At 37.0% G+C, this 18,693-nt stretch overlaps 2 protein-coding genes across 3 annotated transcripts; both read right to left on the reverse strand.

Moving 5' to 3' along the window:
• Window positions 1-4,321: 4,321 nt before the first annotated feature.
• Window positions 4,322-13,347, reverse strand: LOC131800274 (adhesion G protein-coupled receptor L4). Of its 2 annotated transcripts, none has more exons than XM_066166819.1 (19): window positions 13,039-13,347; window positions 11,346-11,677; window positions 11,194-11,253; window positions 10,736-10,934; window positions 9,867-9,974; window positions 9,538-9,625; window positions 9,204-9,294; window positions 9,088-9,137; window positions 8,666-8,783; window positions 8,471-8,574; window positions 8,037-8,139; window positions 7,778-7,928; window positions 7,592-7,673; window positions 7,370-7,436; window positions 6,604-6,692; window positions 6,312-6,432; window positions 6,002-6,043; window positions 5,796-5,891; window positions 4,322-5,530 (listed from the first exon to the last, which is right to left on the reverse strand). In XM_066166819.1, exons 1-19 carry the CDS (start codon window positions 13,136-13,138, stop codon window positions 5,474-5,476), a joined length of 2,058 nt encoding a protein of 685 aa, XP_066022916.1. In that variant the 5' UTR covers window positions 13,139-13,347; the 3' UTR covers window positions 4,322-5,473. The 2 variants fall into 2 exon arrangements, with proteins under 2 accessions (XP_066022916.1, XP_066022915.1); XM_066166818.1 differs by having other exon boundaries at window positions 5,787-5,891.
• Window positions 13,323-17,939, reverse strand: LOC136280791 (CD209 antigen-like protein D). The gene is made up of 4 exons (XM_066166487.1): window positions 17,823-17,939; window positions 16,479-16,514; window positions 15,740-16,123; window positions 13,323-13,429 (listed from the first exon to the last, which is right to left on the reverse strand). The coding sequence occupies exons 1-4, from the start codon at window positions 17,854-17,856 to the stop codon at window positions 13,323-13,325; spliced, it is 561 nt and encodes a 186-aa protein (XP_066022584.1). The 5' UTR covers window positions 17,857-17,939.
• Between the last annotated feature and the right edge of the window lie 754 nt (window positions 17,940-18,693).

An 18,693-nucleotide genomic window follows, 5' to 3' on the forward strand; every position in this document is an offset into this window, starting at 1 on the left:
TTCCATAGCCCTACTCCATCTACCCATCTTACAGCAGTTTTGAGTATATACCACACAAGTGAATAGTGCTTATTGCTTGGGCTGTTGGTTCGGTGTTTATCGCCTGCGCGTGTATCAACCCGGGAATCGACTTTCCAACTCCAGCTTGAAAAGAAACATTTACACTTATAGCAGTTTTTTAGTATATACCACATTGGTGAATAGAGCTCTTCACGTCGGCTGATTGGTCGATTCGGAATGAATAGTCGAACCCGTATTAAGCGGTCGGTTGTAAAATCCCCGAATTTTTTTCCTCTTATGCATTTTATTTTTCACCGCTTTTCAGCGGTGGTCTCCGATTAGGCGGTTGTGGTCATCCTTGACTGAGTCCCATCGGCCTGTTCGGGTTGTACGGAACGGTCACTTAGGGCGGAACCACTCGAATAAAACGACGAGTTGTCTCTGAAATAAAATTTATTCCATATTTGTCGCCTAAAATCGATGTTAGTATTTGGAGTTCAAATGTCCTTAACGGATTGCAAATTATCTTTCTTCTTAGGACTATTTGTATCTGACAAATATTACGCAAGAAAATTACGCAAACCATTTGTTGGGCAATTAGCCCTAGGTCTAGCTGTTAGAATTCTAATTTATTGTTCTGTTTTTATCCTGCATCATCCTTTAGTTGAGGTTATTCGAAACATTTTTGAGCGATTTTTATTAAAAAAGCTTAACATTGATATCATAAATTATGGTTTAAAATGTTTTTTTCTTATCTTTTGTTGTTAACCTGTATTAAATGGTGATAACACTCAGTTAAAAGCGGTTGCTCGATTGTACCGTCTTCGTAAATTTATGAAAGAATGAAATGGTTAGTTATAAGACAAAATAGACGAGTTCCTTGATGTCATTACCCTCTGGAGTGTACGCCGGTATTTTCTCAAATTCCCGCCGAGATTCCCACGGGACACCTGTCGGGATCTCTCTCGGGATGCTGGTGAGGGGATTTGTACCAGGGAGTCAGCGGGAATACAACCGGGATCCCCGCGCGGGTAAAAATAGACAAACAAAATTGAATGAAATCCGGTTTCGCCGGTAGTCCCACTAATCCAATATTTCACTTCCACCTCACTTTCCACTTCCGCTAATTTTTTCCGAGAAAGATCAGAGGTCTTCAAGATGTTAGAGTTGCTAGTTGTAAATGAATATATTCGCACGTGTGAAAGAAATCGGCCCTCGCCAAAACACTCGTGTGGTCAATGCTCACAGCTGTCTGTCAACTAAGTATTCCTTCTTGCCGCTGGTTCTTTGCTCCTCTTCCAAACCCACACCTTCCTTCCCAAGTCTTTCCCCTAATCACGGACCTCATTAATTCACAACGTTATTTGGTATCGTGCACCAATTTTTACTTTTCTTACTTTCATAATATTTAAAGGAAAAAAATACAACAACAACAACAAAAACAAAAACAAAAAATAAAAAAAACACAAACAAACAAACAATAAATAAAAAACCAAAAAACTTTCGCTTAAAACACTGTAGCAAACGCAATATTTATTTATTATTTTTCTCTTTTTTTTCTTTCCTATATACTCGGCTTTTAGCCTTACTTAAACTGCTTGTTCTTTTTGTATATATTACCTTCCAATACCTTAAATATTGTCCTTAAAAAAAAATAATAAAATTCAAATGTACCAAAGAAAACTGATCAATATTAAGAATCCACTATCGTTTACAGAGAAATAGATTTAAAAGCACTTCATCTTAAATTGGAAATGTTACCATTTGCCTCCATGTTTGTCAGATAATAGAATTCCCATTTCCGAAGCCAGCAATAAAAATCCACAATCTTAAATTGTTTTTCAATAAGTACTTTGTGTGCTTCCTTGCTCACTTCTCTACCACAATCTACGTGTTTAATAAAGTTTAGCCCATAATTTAGAGTAGCTTTCATTAGGGGAGTAACATTTTGACTCAACAAAATTTAAAATACAAAAAAAAAAAACCAAAACAACAACAACAACAGCAACACCCAGATACAGAATGTATTATACTGTGGTAACAAACGAGGGAGACTTTTGCCCCAAGCTATAGCAGATCTCCGGAAAAGTGAACCATAAAGAAAGAAGAGTGTTCTTCCTTCTGACTTAGTCTCAAAGGTTTACACTGGAACGTCAAAGTTGACACTTCCAAGAGTCACAACTGATGCCGTGAAATGGCGGCCTCGGTGGTGGTACTTGATAAAAGATGGGTTGCGTAGGAGAGTCACAGCCAGGAACCAGCAGTTGACAGCCTTTTGAGACATGCGCGGCTGATGGGGCTCCCGACTAAGGCCTGAAAGACAAAGAGAGAGGAACGGCACTGTAAGCTGCGTTTGAGAGGTTTGGACGAGGGACTTTGTCGAGTATTCAAGTTAATTACCCTTCAAAAAATTAGTTCATGACAACAAAGGAATCATAGAAATAGAGAAAATAGGCCAAAAGAAAGAAAGAACGGATTGCTTAAGCACTTCAGACTCAAGGTGAAAAAGAGGTTACACATTTGGGGATGTTTCTTTTTCTCCTCGTGAAAGGCTTAAAACTGTTCTATATCACCCCGAAGAGAATCGTTATTTAAAGGTTGGATTGAAAAGTAACTGTCTGCGAGATACGTTTTAGTTGTTAAAAAAAACGCTGCAAAGTGGCAAAGAAGAAAGGCTAACTTTCAATATTCCCGCGTGACCACAGAATGGATATCAAATGAATAGTAGCCAACCGAACATAGCTCATATCGTAAGTTTCTTCTCAATAGTACCCATTTTTTTTATCAAATCTGACTTGGGGAATGGGTACGTTTTCTGCCAAATTTTCCACGATTTCACATTACTAACGACGCTTAACAAAAGAAAATTATGTATTTCTTGCCCTCCGTGAAAATATTATTTCTAGTGTTCTGATTGGTTGCTGAGTGCTGGTTTCCAGTGCATAAACAGCGCTGTCTTTTGATCTTATCAGGGAAACAAATGTGCCTATTGTCTCTAAGCTACAGTTGCCCATTCGTCTGTTCGCCCATTGGTCTGTTCGCCCATTCGTGCGTACGCTCATCAGAATCATCCCAGCCGAATCATGATTCTACAGGCAGTTTACTTACGGTCTTGCGGGGGCTGGTGATCTTCTTTTTTTTCTGTCAATAAGCAACTGACAGAACGGGATGATTCACCCCGCTTGAGAGTTGCGAATATAAGGCATCCTTATAAAACGCTTTCGCACGAGTTAGAATTTCATGCAAATTTAGATCTCTGATAGCTTTTTCATGGCGTTTGTCTCCTTTTTTTCCGTCATAGACGGACCAATAGACAAAAAGCAGCCCGCAAAAGATGTAGAGAATTGTTTTTCTTAATATAATCGAAAAACTTCACGGTATTAAAATACTTTTTTTATAATTCCAATTTGATGAAGAAGCCGCTCAAAATAACTTTTGTGTCCAGATGTTTGATATCCAACAAAAGGCCTGAGTGGGAGACGTTCCTTGGTCATAGTGATGTGCCCTGTGGGCCAGACATTGTACTCTCAAGTGTCTTTCTGTGCTCATGGAATAATTGATTATTTATTCTGGAATATCCAATAGTCTTAGCTGCAATAACGTTAGTCAATCGAAGCTTGAAACGTTTTGACATATCGCATTTGGGCGGTGTAAAGAGAAATGTAGTTGTACATTCAAGAATATTCCTTTTTTTATTACTTCTTCCGCCTAAATCGTATCAAATCTTCATCCATGCTGATTTTATAAATCGGTATGACGTAGTCTAGCCTGTTCTAAACCGAGTTAGGCACATCTACATCATCAACTCCTTCTTTCACTGGTTGAAATTCCTCTTCAATGCTAGCCTCTCCGTTGTAATGATATTTGAAAGCCAGGCCCTTGGAAATATTCCGCATTTCTATCGCTGAGATTTTTCCTTTAAATTGTCGTCTCTGTGTAAAAGTTCTTAAATGGCTGTTTGATGAAGTTTGCGCAAGGGATTATAAACTTGGGTTATGCCATTTCTGGCTAAGGTCGCCTCTATTGAATTCCAAATAATTCTTTGTTTTTTCGATTCAAAATGGTACTCCTTATCTTAGGGATGCTAAAAAAAAAAAGGGAAAAAAAACTGGCAAATGTAACTGATCAAAAACGATCCAATCATAAGGGTTTTTGTCTCCTTCTTTTTAAATTAGCACTTTATTTATTTAACCATTTGCGTATTTATCTATTTGTTCATTAAGCAACAACTTTGAATGTCAACTTAAATTTTTAATTTTTTTAATGTAATAAACATTTATTGAAGAAACATTTGTACAAAACTAAACTTACATTACCCTACTTACATTACTCGACATCACTCTACTTATTACATTACTGTACTTATTAGATTAGTCTCTAGTAGTTATTTCCTACTTATACTAACAGTCACTTAGTAACAGTCACTTACAGCGTCATGTTACTTACATTACATTATTAAACAGAACATGACTTACAATACATTACAATACAAAACTCGCAATTCGCTAATTAAGCTCACTTGCCTACTTATAATTACTTGAGTACTTTACGAAACCGCACCTTAATTACCTTCTACGAACACTTCGAAGTAAATTTAAAGACAGTGCTAGTAGAAAACTGTAAAGATAAGATTTTGGGCTTTGATTTAGTGTGTCTGTTTAAATTGGCTGCTTAAATCAGTAAAAAAGCTTCCCGGGAAAATCTGTGAATTAGGGATGACCTTCTTTAAATTCCTGCATATTTAGTTTCTTGTCTAAACATTTTCAAGGGTAAATGTATAATTTTAGAATAATAACGAAAAGGTGTAGTCTGCGTCTCGGGAAATCGGTTTGGAGAGTTAAACGGGGGATGTCGTTAAAAGTTATTTGTTTATTTAAAAGTGTAATGTCGGTGTCATTTTCCTGTTTGAACCATGATATGGCTTTGAACGTCAACTTTAGCTGCTACTGCTATGGGCATTTTTTTGTTACAATACAATTTAACCGACAAAAAGAACACTAGTAAACAACTTTAATATTCCGACTAAGGAGCGACTCTTAAAGGAAGTACAGTTTTTATGCTGAATAAACTTATTTAAGCCCATTGCAAATTACATCTTAGCTCACCACTGACACAATCTCACAGTTGTCTCTCCAGTTCCTCGAAATTAACAATCTTCCACAATAGCTCTCTTTCATTATAACTTTCTGAAAAATCAGTCACTCCCGACAACAACAAGCTTGAGTCCTTTTGTACAAAGTGTTCCAGATAATTCCAGAAGCTTACAAGAACCATTTTGGTGGTGTTACACCATAGCTACGCAACCTAATAAAATTTTGCAGAAATTTCCTTTTTTATGCATGTCAACATGACTACGTATTCTAGAAATTTCTAGAAACTAATGGTTTCAGTGACTATCCATAGCTTATAGTTAAAAGTAATAACAGTGTTTGATAAGAAGTTTATAAACTAAGTAAGTGAAACAAAGCAGTCATCAGCATACGGAGCCATCAGGAATTTCGATTATTCCTGCCTGCAAATATACGATCACCTAGAAAATAAACTTATTATCTTAAAAGTGATAGGTTATAAAGACAACTAGTTGAATGCTTAAACAATAATGAAGACAAAGACTTCTTCTTACTTGGAGATCGTAACTCAGACCGATCGTAACCGTCTTATTTCTGTTAACTAAGTGATTGTTCTAAGTATTTGGTTGTTATTTCCGGTTGGCTGAATCCGGTTATTTAACTTAAGTACAAGTTCGATTCAAATTCAGCAAAAGACTGCAATTAAATTGCCCATACATTCCAAACCTCATTTGGATTGACCTGTGGGCTCTTCATTGTGGAGTTGTCTTTTATAGAAGATGGAAAAACGATGTTCATCTTTCTTTTGAATCGCTCTCTGATCTGCAGATCGACAAGCAACGCGAAATATGGTTCTTAGCACTCGCATATTTCTTGAAACTCTAAAACTTGATGATATAAAGTTAATAATTAGTTCAATCTTTTTTTCTTACCTGAGTGTTTCGCACACAGTGTAGAGCGAAAATCAGGAAACCCTGCAGCATAAAATGATTTCAAGATCATTAATATTTACAATATGCAAACAAGTTAGTCAAATATCTATTAAGATTTCCAAGAAGGAAGGAAGATTACGCATCTTATAATTGAAAAAGAAGTCTGTCTTCTCTTGCATAGTTAACACCTTTTTGTTTTAAAAATTCCAAAACAATATAATCTGACCATCCTAATGGTGTCTCAGTTGGTCAGAAAGTAAAATAAATAATAGAGATTAATGACTTTTTACAGTTACCATCAAACACTGACCTGAGTAGAGTTAAGTATGGTGAAGATGTAAGCGAAAGCTATATGTACAGGCGAGAGGAGACCGAATAGCCACGTAACACCCAGCTGGGGAATCATCACCGTGCATGTTTTGATGCCAAGACTAGGAGTTAGAAAAAAACATTCTTTTACTTTCCTTTGGGAATGAATTTTCATTGTTAGATATGTTGATGCCTTATTGATTAAGGAATGCGAAAGCTAGGCAAATATAGCGCCACAGGAGGGCATGGCAATGTCTTCCACTATTTTTTAAGTTTTATGCTGTGATTCTCACCGTATTTGCTGAAAATGGTGGTCTGCCCCTGTTGGCTGCAACATATTGGTCATCTCCCTTATTACACGTAGGAGTATCAAAATGTTGAGCTAAAATATACAAAAATCAAAAGTGATTATTTAGATATGGAAGTCGAATAGCCAAAGCAGGGGAGGATCTTTGCCAAGGAAGTTACTAATTCGGTGACAAGCGTGGGATGAAGAGTAATTCTCTGGGAATAGAGCCCCTAACCGGGGAACCAAGATTAGGAGCTTCGATCCTCTGCTAATGAGCAAAGGAAATCGCGCACAAAAGTGCCTAAACTGAAAGAACCACGCCAAGCATAGCCTCATGTTAAATTATATAAATTCAATAAATCCTACTCTTCCCGCTCCTTTCATATTTTTCATCTTATTTTTGTTTTGCTTTGTTTTTTTTGTTTATGAGTTCTGTTTGCGTTGAAGGAAGGGGGAGAAGTTTTTTTTTCATACTATGTAGTAAAAGTTGGAGAATTTATGAAGCTATCTTATGCCTGTGAGGACATTGTCTCCACAAGTTTTTCTCGCTATTGAAGACCATCATTAGGTTAAAATTGACCAGCATCCCCACAAACAGCGGCTACGTCCAAAGCTTTTTATGAGTAAATAGGAAAAAAGAAAATGGTAAATATTGTCTTGAGTCATATCATAAATACTTAATTCGTTTTACAGAGCAGAGGAAAAAATCTTTAGCAGCAATTAGTCCAAGGTATACCAAACACAGTCACCAACACTAATCATTAACTCACAACTTCAATAAAAGCCACAAAGGCGACGAATATCCAGATCAGGTTGTTAGTCGAGGAAAGCCAGCAACTAAACTCGAGGATGTGAAACGCAAGAAAGAAACACAAATTGTCAGAAAATAAAATGATACCGATTTCAAACTATATCCAAAAACAAAACAAAGATTTAAATACAACAAATTAAAAGGTGAAGAGCAAGAAGAAACCCTTGAAATTTTTTCTTACTATTTATCATTCGTATAGCTTTGTAACCCTTCTTTTCCAGCAGCGATGCCAAGTGAAATGGCCACCATGATCACTGGAAGACCTACTCATAAATAAAGGAAGGAAATCGAAACACTTTACTGCATGACAACACCAGACTTGGCGATCAGAAAGCATGGTTACAGTTACCAGTGCATGTTTACTTACCCCATGAGATGACGTGATACGTGTACATTTTGGTGTTAATGTTGTAAACTTTCACAACGAAGAAGTAAAGATAAATTCCCTCGATCAGCATCCAACAGAAAGCGGCCATCAAGAAATACTGCATCAGAGCTGCTATTGTAACACAGGCAGCCTGTGGAAAGGACGAGTTTTCGTATAATTCTTAACGTGCTTCTTTCGAGAAGATATTTACGGTGCAAAGAGTAAATTCATTCTACGGATAGAAGGAAAGGTTACTGACTTTGTTTTCTGTGGCGTTTATTCCAGCGAGGAAGATGATCTGTCCAGCCCCAAGGGACATAGAAACACTCATTCGAATTTGAGAGAGAGGTTTACAAACATCTCTGGTAAAATAATATTAAAAAGAAGAAGAATGAATGAGACAAAAGCAACAACACACAGAAAAATATGGCAAAAAAAATTAACTAAATCTTGACAGCGAAGGAAAGAAGAAAGTCAGTAAATAGCTCCAAAGAGGACAAAAAAAAAGAACTTATTACGAAGAAAATGTCTAAAGCCTAAAAAATTCATAAAAAGTGAAATCATAAGTTGTTGGGTTACAAAGAAATGACTGTTCTTGTTTGCATGGAGATTGGTATTGAGATCTCTTTTCTCACCAGCCTTGTTGAGGGGAGTTAAGAATCTACCTCATTATTAATCAAGTGCATTACTTACGTGAGGCAAGAATAAAGTATTAATGTTAAAAGTATCCCGATTATGGAAAGGCTCAGTCCAACGTAGGTGGCAACTTTCAGAATGGTTTCGTCCTCCTCGGTGAGCTGTGTCAAGAAAAGAAAAATTAAAGGACAACGTTGAGTTAGTTCATTGAGCCCATAAAACTATTAAGTAAGGCAAAAATAACTTTATTACCTTTGTGCTACCGTCGTAGTCCATTAAGACGGCAAAATGCGTCAAATGATTGCAACTGCAAACTGTTTCTTCTGAGTTACTTTTTGATGTAATTACATGACAACCTTCCTCTGAAAAGCTGTCACACATGAATAAAAAAGTAAAGTTCAAAAAAAATTATTCATTGTTTGGGGAAGAGGTGATGTTTGACAATTTTGCGCCAAGATTTTCTTCTATTGTAGTTATAGTTGCGAGAACATTTCAATCAGACTTCCCCTCTCTAAAAACGACAACATGTTGGCTTCCAGGAAAGTGTTCATCTGCGCAAAAGCATCTGAAAAAGTTCATTCATTCTCCTCCATACTAAATTTAATTTAAGAAGGAATAAGTACCATACAATATATAATATATATAATATATAATAACATATTGTAGTTTTTTACTTTTTGCTGAGGCCACTCCAAAACATACAGCGCTTCTCTGCCGTCAAGACCTGAAAATAGATTTTATCTTGTCAGAATAAATCAAAACAACGCATAGAAACTAATTTTCATGTTACCTTTAGGTTTCTGAACTGTAGGATGACATTTTCTCGCAATTTCTCTGGCTTGGAGTTCATAGTTACGGCCATTATCCTGGAGTTGATATACCTATGAAGAAATTGTATTTAAAAATGGACCAGAACCAAGGAAGCAATATTACATATTTTTTGTAGATTCAGGCCAATTTTTCATGAAGGTGGAATGGTCAGAGACAAGCAGGGAGTCTTCCAACCCTAGTTAGGGTTTTTGGAAAGTTTTTCAGTTCAGTTTAGTTGAACTTAGATTTTATGTGTATCCGTGTTATGTGTTTTTTGAGGTAAACGACATGGAGTAATATGAAAATAACGGCACCTTTGGTTGTCTGTTTCACTCTTCATGGCTTGGTCTGTCAGAAGTAGGTCATGCAAATCCTTGTACACACATGCAACCACCATTGATCCTTTAAACCCCAAGGATCAGCAAAAAAATTTTATCAAACAAAAACAAAAAAGCACACAAAATTAAAATTTTTATCAGGCTCTGAGGTATGTGATATTTTAGGGAGGGCGAGTGATTAAAGAAGATAGACTATGTAAACTAAGGAAGCGCCTTTACATGAGGCTTTATTTCGACACAGAAATTTCTATCGGAGAAACCAAGGTAATACTAAAAGTAAAGTTATTACAATAGTTAATACGAACCATTTTCCTCAAAAGTTGAAGAGGCGATATCGATTCTTGCTCGCCATCGTTGTTCCTCAAAGTTGAAGCCACTTGCATTCTGGCGATAGGCTTTTTGAATGACGAAAACTGTCGAAAAGAAAAATTACAATTGAAAGCACCCTCGGTGAAATTTACAATAGCACACCTACACAAACTTCCATTTTGTGGTGTACACAAAGATTTCATAATCTTATGGGTTGAAAGTGTATTGTATGTATCGTATTTGCCCTTCCACGACTATTCGAAAAATTCAACCATTTTATAAAGTTTTTTCAATGTAAGACTGATAAAAAAGTGAGTAATTCTGCACGGACTAAAATTGTGAAAACTCAATTCGTTCCTCGAACCGTTTCGTTGGAAAACTATAGAGTTCATTAGAGAATTTTGAAGCGTACGGTTAAAAATCTTGCATTTATGTACATCACAGACGATAGGCCAATTTTGAGCTCAGTGTACGGTATGAAGTAAGTGGAAAGCATTTCTAAGATTTGACAATTTTATTTAGTAAAGTGTTACTCACCAACCTATTATAAAGAAAAGTTTCAATATACAGATCGAGAAGAAGGGTCTCACAATTTGAAGGATTCCTATTCTCTCTTGTTGATTGTTTAAGAAAACGTTCAATTTCCTTCTCCACCGCGAAAAATCAAAGTATCAAACAAATTGAAAAAAAACACAGATGAATCGATGACATCCAGCAATAACATTCTGATACGTTGGGCTAATAGCTGAGTTCTTACACCATCTAGCCATAGGAAATTAGACAGCTCAGTGGGACAGTCAGCAAGTCAGTAAGTAACAGAGGAATAGACTTTGAAACTAAACAGGACTGAAGGCGGCAAACTCACCAATTTTGGGGGAAACGATCCTTTCTGAAGGCCTCATTCCTCTCAGGTGTCGGTTGCCGTAATTAAGAGCAAATTTCTCGACGGCCTCTGCCACCTCAAAGATGGATTTTTTCAGTGTTTTAACCTCTTCTATGCCGGCCTTGTCTTTTGTGACGTTCTTGATTTTTAAGGTGAAATCTTCAAACACAGTAACAGCCTCCTACAATTACGTAAAATATTTCCAGGTCATTGAACAGCCAGTCTCATATATAAAATTTATACTAAGGCCCCAAATGGTGTCCAGGGTATTCATCGGCTGGAGAACTCCTTTAGGGGCCTGGATTATTTTTTAAGCTTCAACATTTTTACTTCATATGGCTCGATGGTGGTTTATCCTTAAAGATCAGATATTTACCTTTTTATCGTTTAAAAACATATACCAAAGTTAAAAAGCCTTTAAGTCATATAAAATTAGATACCTGTAGGGAAGTCCTTCTGGTAATATTTATTCCGCCAAATTTTGAAACATACTCCTTTGCCTAAAATGAAAAATATTGTCTCTCACGTTTGTAAGCAGAGGAGATCCTGAAAAACGATATGTATAAAAACGGTAAGTGACTAGAAAACATACAAGCTGCTCAACTGGTGACGGCGATGGCGATGGCGACGGCGACGGCGACGGCGACGGCGACGGGGATGACGATGGCGATGGCGAGGGGGATGGCGATGGCGATGGCGATGGCGATGGCGATGGCGATGGCGAGGGCGAGGGCGAGAGCGAGGGCGAGGGCGAGAGCGAGGGCGAGGGCGAGGGCGAGGGCGAGAGCGAGGGCGAGGGCGAGAGCGAGGGCGAGGGCGAGGGCGATGGTCGTGGCGACGACGATGGTGATGGTGATGGTGAGGTTGCAAGGGCTACTCTGGATGATAGTGAGGACGACGAAGGTACTGAAGGTATTGAGGAGTCTTTAAAGAAAAATGTTAATCAAGACCACATCATACAAAAAATTGCCTTACTATTATACTGCGAGGGCAAAACTGCGGACAGAAAATAATATCAGTAATACAGAAAGCTCTTATTGTTTCCTCAACATTTTATTTGTCGTTGGCACACGTCTTGTGTGATTGTTGCTTAGATACGGCTGTAGGATGTTTTTCGAAAACTAGACCCCATAATACTAGAGAATGAAATATATTCTGTAGACTTTTCCCTAATAGCTTAAAAAGCTGTAACACAATATTTCAATGTCCTGTTCTGCGTTTTCTTGAATAATATTCCACTAATCAAATATCCATTTTGCCTCTTAAGACTCTTTACTTTCACTTTCCTCGGAAACAATCTGCATGTTGTCACGTTTTCGAAGCGCATTATCTAACACCACTGAAAAATAATGAATTCTCTACACAATTCTGGAGTTATTCTCTTTTCCTGTTTCAAGACTGAAAGGGTTAAGAACCCAAAGTGTCCCATTTCAACCCACCTAGCCAAAATAATAACTCTTGCATGCTGCGCATGCCTATGTTTATCTTTTCGGTGAGCAGAACATCAAATATATTCCACCTCAGTATTGACTATCTTTTAGACAAGAAAATGTATCTACACCCTCTGGTGATGTATGAGAACTGAGGTAATCCTTACTAACCTCGTTATAGAGTAGTGGTTACTAAGTCGATCGAAATGCCCGCCATATTCGGATTAGATGCACGATGGTCAGTTTATTATGCTCACTGCACATTTCGCATTGCATTAAAATTAGCCCCTACAACTTTACAGTTCAAATGATCAGACATTGAAATAGAATACAGTAAACTTAAAATTGATTCCCCTATGCGAAGAACAAATAAGTCTGCAAGTCTGTTATATTTGTTTTAGAAAACGATAATTGGCATGGTTCTTAAGTCACAAGCTCTTCACAAAAAGATAACGCTCTTCACATCATCACGTGCTATCATCCAACAAAGCAATTGGACTGATAATTCTTTGCAATTGGTATTCACCATCAGTTTCGTAACTGTTGTTGTTCGTAAAAGTGATAGTAACAGAACCATCTGCAGCTTTCCCAAGGTTTTTACAAGGTTAAAGTTAGACATGTATATCGTGAAAATGTTCATTGGGATTGTTTCAAACATATTTTGATTTACGCAAAGGTAAGTGTAAACTTGATTCTGACTGTCTGAGGGTTTTTATAACTTCTCCCGTGAGTACCACAAACGTTAGCAAATAATGTTCTTATTGCCCTTCAGCGCTCCTAGTGCCTTTGAGTTTACTCAAAATAACATTAAAGAAAAAGAAAAACAACAACAACAACAACAACATATCAACTCACTCTCGGAGATCTCACAAATATAAGCGTGCTGTTTTTTCCCACTTGTACCATTATCACTCCCAAATACGCCCTGTTCGCCATTACGGAACCTCTTGTACATGAAAGCCGCGTCGTGTTCACCGCCTGGCTCCCCTTGTCTCCATTTGGAAATAGTCAGCGGTCTTCCACTCACCCAGGTCCAATTCCTGGCCCTTTTTTTTAAACCAATTCTCCATTTATTTTCATAGTTCGTAGTGTTTCGCCTTTGAATTTCGTCATTAATCAAATTCCATTCTTCTTGGGTTTCAAAGGAAACTAGGTCCCCGCCTAGACTTGTCTCTGCTCCAGTACCAGGACTCTCCATCCACCGAAATTATGTACCAAGAGTTTTTAAAAGTTATATTTGGGCATTCTACATGATGATGAAGATGAAAACAAAAATACCAATTATCCTAATGATGATAAACAAAGTGATAATTATAATAGCATTGATAACATGAAAAGATTATAATCACAATCACAACAAAGGAAAAAAAAACCAATGAGAAAGAAAACGTGACTCATTCACTAATGAATTCCTTACATCTTATGTATTTGTCTGATCAGTGTCAATAAATACAATACATCTTTCTTCACTACGGCGTCCGCCAAACTTACCTGCTTTTGTGGATTAGTTAACTTCACATCAGCTAAGATTATTTGTGAATTCATATCATTTTGGTAGTCGAGTTTTTAAATATTAATTAGTTCCTCGTTGAGCTGACACCTCCCCCACTCCGCCCCCTACTCTTCCTCCTCTATCTAATCAGACTTAAAAAAACGTAAAATTAAATGTGAATGTAGGTTCCCACAAATGTGCAACTGGAGATACGCAGTTAATCGTATGCAGTTGTTACGGGCAAAGAGCAAAACTTTAAAGTGCACGCAACAATCTCAAAAGATTATCTGGGTAACGATAATCAATAGGGACATAAAAATTAAAGATAAATTAATTAGGGTTAGCTCATGCAGTTTAGAATTTAAAGAAAGTCTTGCAATTAAAACAGGTTGTTCAAACCCGTGATGCCTCGTCCTTAAAGTGACATTTCCTAGGTTTCCCTGAATTCCTGAGGTTAAGTCTAACCGTGACCTAAAAGCTACCAGCAATACTTTTCAGGTTATAGCTTACAATTCCGACAAGATTTTTCCGATAACCTTTTTAAAAAGAACTGCATTTATTATTTGTTTTTCTTAGAGGGCACGGTAAAGATTCCTGGAATCTTATTGGTACTTAACGCGGTCCGGGTTTTCCTATCTCTGCCCACGGGCACGGTATCGCTTGAGCGAGCCGCCGATTACATCTCTAGCTTTGTTGCTATTTTTTTAAAAAATTATTTCGTTTTGCCGGCTGGACAGTATTTTTAAGCAAATCGTTTTGGAGCAAATCAAGCCGATCGATAACTTATTAATTCTCACTTTCTCTCTCTCAGATAACTTTGTTTCCCTGCAAAAAAAATTGGTTTTGAGATGAATATTGGTAGCAATTATGTCATAAGATAGGTTAACGCGCTGCCTTAAAGCCGCTTGTAAATAACCTAAACCTTACAAGAAGTAACTCAGAAAGTTAAAACGTGAGGTATTTCTTCACAGTTGAATTCATTAATGGTAATTTCATTCATTATGTATCTGAATTCTCTCAAAAAAATTTTTTTTTGGAGAACAGTGAGCTAGGTCTTTTATACTTCAAATACGCTTTCGGTAAGTCTTTGCAGGTCCGTTCAAATTGGACATTGGTACCGTAAATTTCGCAACAGTAAACAAAGGAATTCAACGAGAAAAAGCTGCTTTAAAATTCCCCTTTTGATGAAAGACCAGAGTTGCACTCGCGATTGCAGCAAACAAACGAGGGAATTCCCACAACTTCAAAACATAGATTTAAATTTACTTGAAATTACTTTGCAGTTCAGTTTATTTGCCAAACCAGCGCCGTTGTCGTTGTTGATTTGTTTTAAAGGGTGCGTGCGTTTTTTTGTTACGCGCTCTCTAATTGACAGGTGTCAAATTGTGACAGATACTTGTCAAAAAATGTTTCAAAGTTTGTTTGGAGGCCTCTTAAATTACCTTTTTCATTACCCAAATATAAATATTTCGGTGAGGCCTCTTTTTTATTTACATTTACTCAATCTGTTTCAACTACCATTTACTAGCTCAAAATTTGTTCAGTTCAAGGAAGGTTTTGCCGCTCTTACAACCCTAACAAATTAGGGCTCATATAGAAAACATTTAGTTAATTTCAAGAGGAAAAAACTGTTATTTATCAGCCAAGGTCGGTCCGTATTGGGAAAAACTGTGCAATTTATCTCCACTACCAGTTCTCAAGACCTTGGGCACAGTATTACTCAATACAGATCTTCCAGCCGGCGAATAACATATTTATCACTGACTTGTACGAGAAACTCACACCCAGACACACAAAAATAAAAGTAATTCGATATGTTATGTTCAAAACAAAAAGCCTACACTCACTTAATTTTTGAAACATGTATTACGGAAAATTTCATGGGCAGTGTGTTCAACTACTTATGCACGCCTAAAGGTTCATTCATAGCTCACACGTTCAAGTTAGGTTAGCAGAGTATATTTTTTTTTACTTTTAAGAAGCAAGAGCAATTTTCATGACACAAGTGCAAGACTGCTAATGTTTCAGCACATTATATACTTTATGGTTGGAATGTGATCTTACCTCCGGGCATCTCGCAAATGTAGGCATCTCCTTTAACATTTTGATGGATACCATTAAAGAGGCTTCCGTTCATGGATATTTCCGCCCTTTCGTCGTTCCCATTTGGCTCAGAATCTCGCCATTTCGAGATATTCAGTTGTTTTCCACTCTTCCATATCCAAACCCCGTCTTTCTTCTCCAAACCAATGAGCCACGCATTAGTAGTCGAACTATTACAAGTACCACGCTTTTGAATCTCATGATTGATAAACTGCCATTCTTCCTCAGTCTCGATGGAGACTAAATAACCTCCCAAGATTGAGCAGACGTCATTGTTAGGAAACCTGTAAATTTTACTTTTCGAAAATATGTAAGAGGAGTTTTTGAAACAGGTCGGTTGGCACTCTATAACAAGAAAATAAATAAATAAATAAACGAAAAATGTATACTGAAGATAGCAACACTGACTGAGCGATCGAGAAAGTATTTTTCATATCATTAATTTTAATAACAGACGATGGGCATCAAAACCCTCTACATCCCTGAAGCAAATATTAGAATCAGGCCAGGTTTTAAAAGTGGATCTTTGGGAGATCAGGGTAATAGCACCGTTATTCTTTGACTTTTTGTTTTGCTTTCCAACTCAAGTTTTGAGTCGCAATCCAATGTTTAAAATTAATATGATAATTGGTCAGGTATTATCTTTTTTCCCGTCTATTTAAAGGAACTTGAATATTAAATCGGAATGAAGCTGCCTCACCTGTCCCTGGCAATTTCATCAACAAACGAAGGATGACTGTAGAAGAGAAAATGGACAAATAAATTGATTGTTATCTCAAGAGTAACATTTGAAACAATGAAAAAGTTTATTAGATTTCGAGTAAGACGAGTACTAATGCATTTTATTTGCTACATGCCCTTTAACATCCATTCATGAATTTTATTACCTTCCTAAGGAGCTGACGGAGGAATTATAAAAAATGAAGCATCTCCGCAATTCACCAACCAGCTGAATAAAACTTTTCACATGTGGAAGCATTTTTAAGGATACGATAGACCCTCAGGAATGTCCTTTGGAAATTTTTTTTTAATTGGGTTATTCGCGCAACCGAACTATAAACGAATGAAAAGGATGTAAAATGTGCTATCCAGAGAAAAAAATGTTTCAGCGAATGAATCGGGTATCAAATCTGAGCGCTCAAATAAAACTTGCACAATTTGAATCTTGAGGGGTTGATCTCCAAAATTTTGTGAGGATTTTTCCATGTTCTTGGGAGTTACAAAACTATGGATCAGCAGGCCGCGGAACCTGCAGAACCTCCAGAGCCCATAAATTTTTTTTTAAAAGAAGAGCAATGGGTTGAGTATAAAGTTTGCTTTCGGGCATAAAGAAAAATAATTTAGAAGAGAAATATGTTCTAATTAACTATGACGTCCAACTTGGCGAGCAGTCAGCAGTCATCTACTCTGAGTTTTAATGACAAAACAACAATATGAAAGCTCTAAAGGTTTGGGTACCGCGATGTCTGAATAATGCCTCATCCGAACGCTCTATGGAAACCTACTTTGCACTATACGGAATCTAAACGGCTTTAGGAATCCAATTTATAAGAGATCCATGTCTGATTAAGAACCAAAAGTTTAATGAGGACATCTTTAAAGTCTGTTTTGTTTTGTTTTGTCTTAATTAACAGTACCAAATATCCGCCACCTGACATTTTTGCTCTGTTTGGTTTGGCAAAATTTCACAGGACGTTCCAAAATGGATATTAATGTGTCAAAAGTGGAAAGTCAAGGTATAGTTAAGGTGGTACTAACCTAGCGAAGAACATATACGAATGTGTCATTACGGGTGATTATTATTCAATTATTTTAAATTGTATGGAAAGAGAAAAATATTGAGAAACTAATGATAACGATAATGGTGATAATTAGCTTTAATAATTAGACAACAACTCGAGAGGACATGTTAGGAGTTTAGTATGTTTCGTTATTAGAGTTCCGTAAGTTTAAATATCGAAACAAATATTTTACAATAAAAAGTCCATTTCGACGGTTTCATAGCTACCACAGAACAAACAGGAATAAGTAGGGTCGTACTCACCCAGCATACAACATATTACCGGGGTTTTGAACATTTTGCCGGATTCACTTCTATTTGATTCACACCGCTTGAGAGTTGCGGATTTGCGGCATCCTCATAAAAAGCCTTTCGTACGAGTTAGATTGTAATGCAAATCATGATCTCTGAACACATGTTCATGGCGTTAGTCTCCATTTTTTTTTCTGTCATAGACGGACCAATGGACAAAAAGCAACTTGCACCTGATGTAGAGCATTGTTTTTCTAATACAATTGAAAAGCTTCACGGCATCAAAATACTTTTTGTAGTTCAAGTGTTGTAGAAGAAGCAGCTAAAAAATATTTGATGGTAAGAACGGTAATTTCTTTATGAACTCTGTTCAAATGAAAGTTGTCTTAAACAAAATTCTGTTTTATCAACGAGCAGCTTAAGCTAGTATGCCATCTGTTCGCTATGCATAAATGGAAATTATTGTTATTTATTCATCTCGCCTATGACATGCTAATTACTTCGTATGCCTTTAAAACAACGGTGGCTAACGGCCAAAGTTTAGTGTTCAGCCTAAAAAACAACTCTCCCCTAGAAAAGCGTCATGCAGACCATCACTTTTGTGTCCAAATGTTTGAATTCCAACAATTTAGAACGAGCGGCGAGTCAAAAGCTCTTAGTGCGAGACGTTCTTGGGTCATAGTGATGTGCTCTGTGGGCGAGACATTCTACTCTCCCAGTATCTCTCCATGCTCATGGAATAATTGATTATTTATTCTGGAATATTCGCTCGTCTTAGCTGGGATATATTAGGTCAATCGAAGCTTGAAGCGTTTTGACCTATCGCATTTGAGCAGTGTAGAGAGAAAAGTGCTTGTATATTTCAGAATAATTTTTATTTTAA

Source organism: Pocillopora verrucosa, chromosome 5 (assembly GCF_036669915.1).
Source record: "Pocillopora verrucosa isolate sample1 chromosome 5, ASM3666991v2, whole genome shotgun sequence".
Lineage (NCBI taxonomy): Eukaryota > Metazoa > Cnidaria > Anthozoa > Scleractinia > Pocilloporidae > Pocillopora > Pocillopora verrucosa.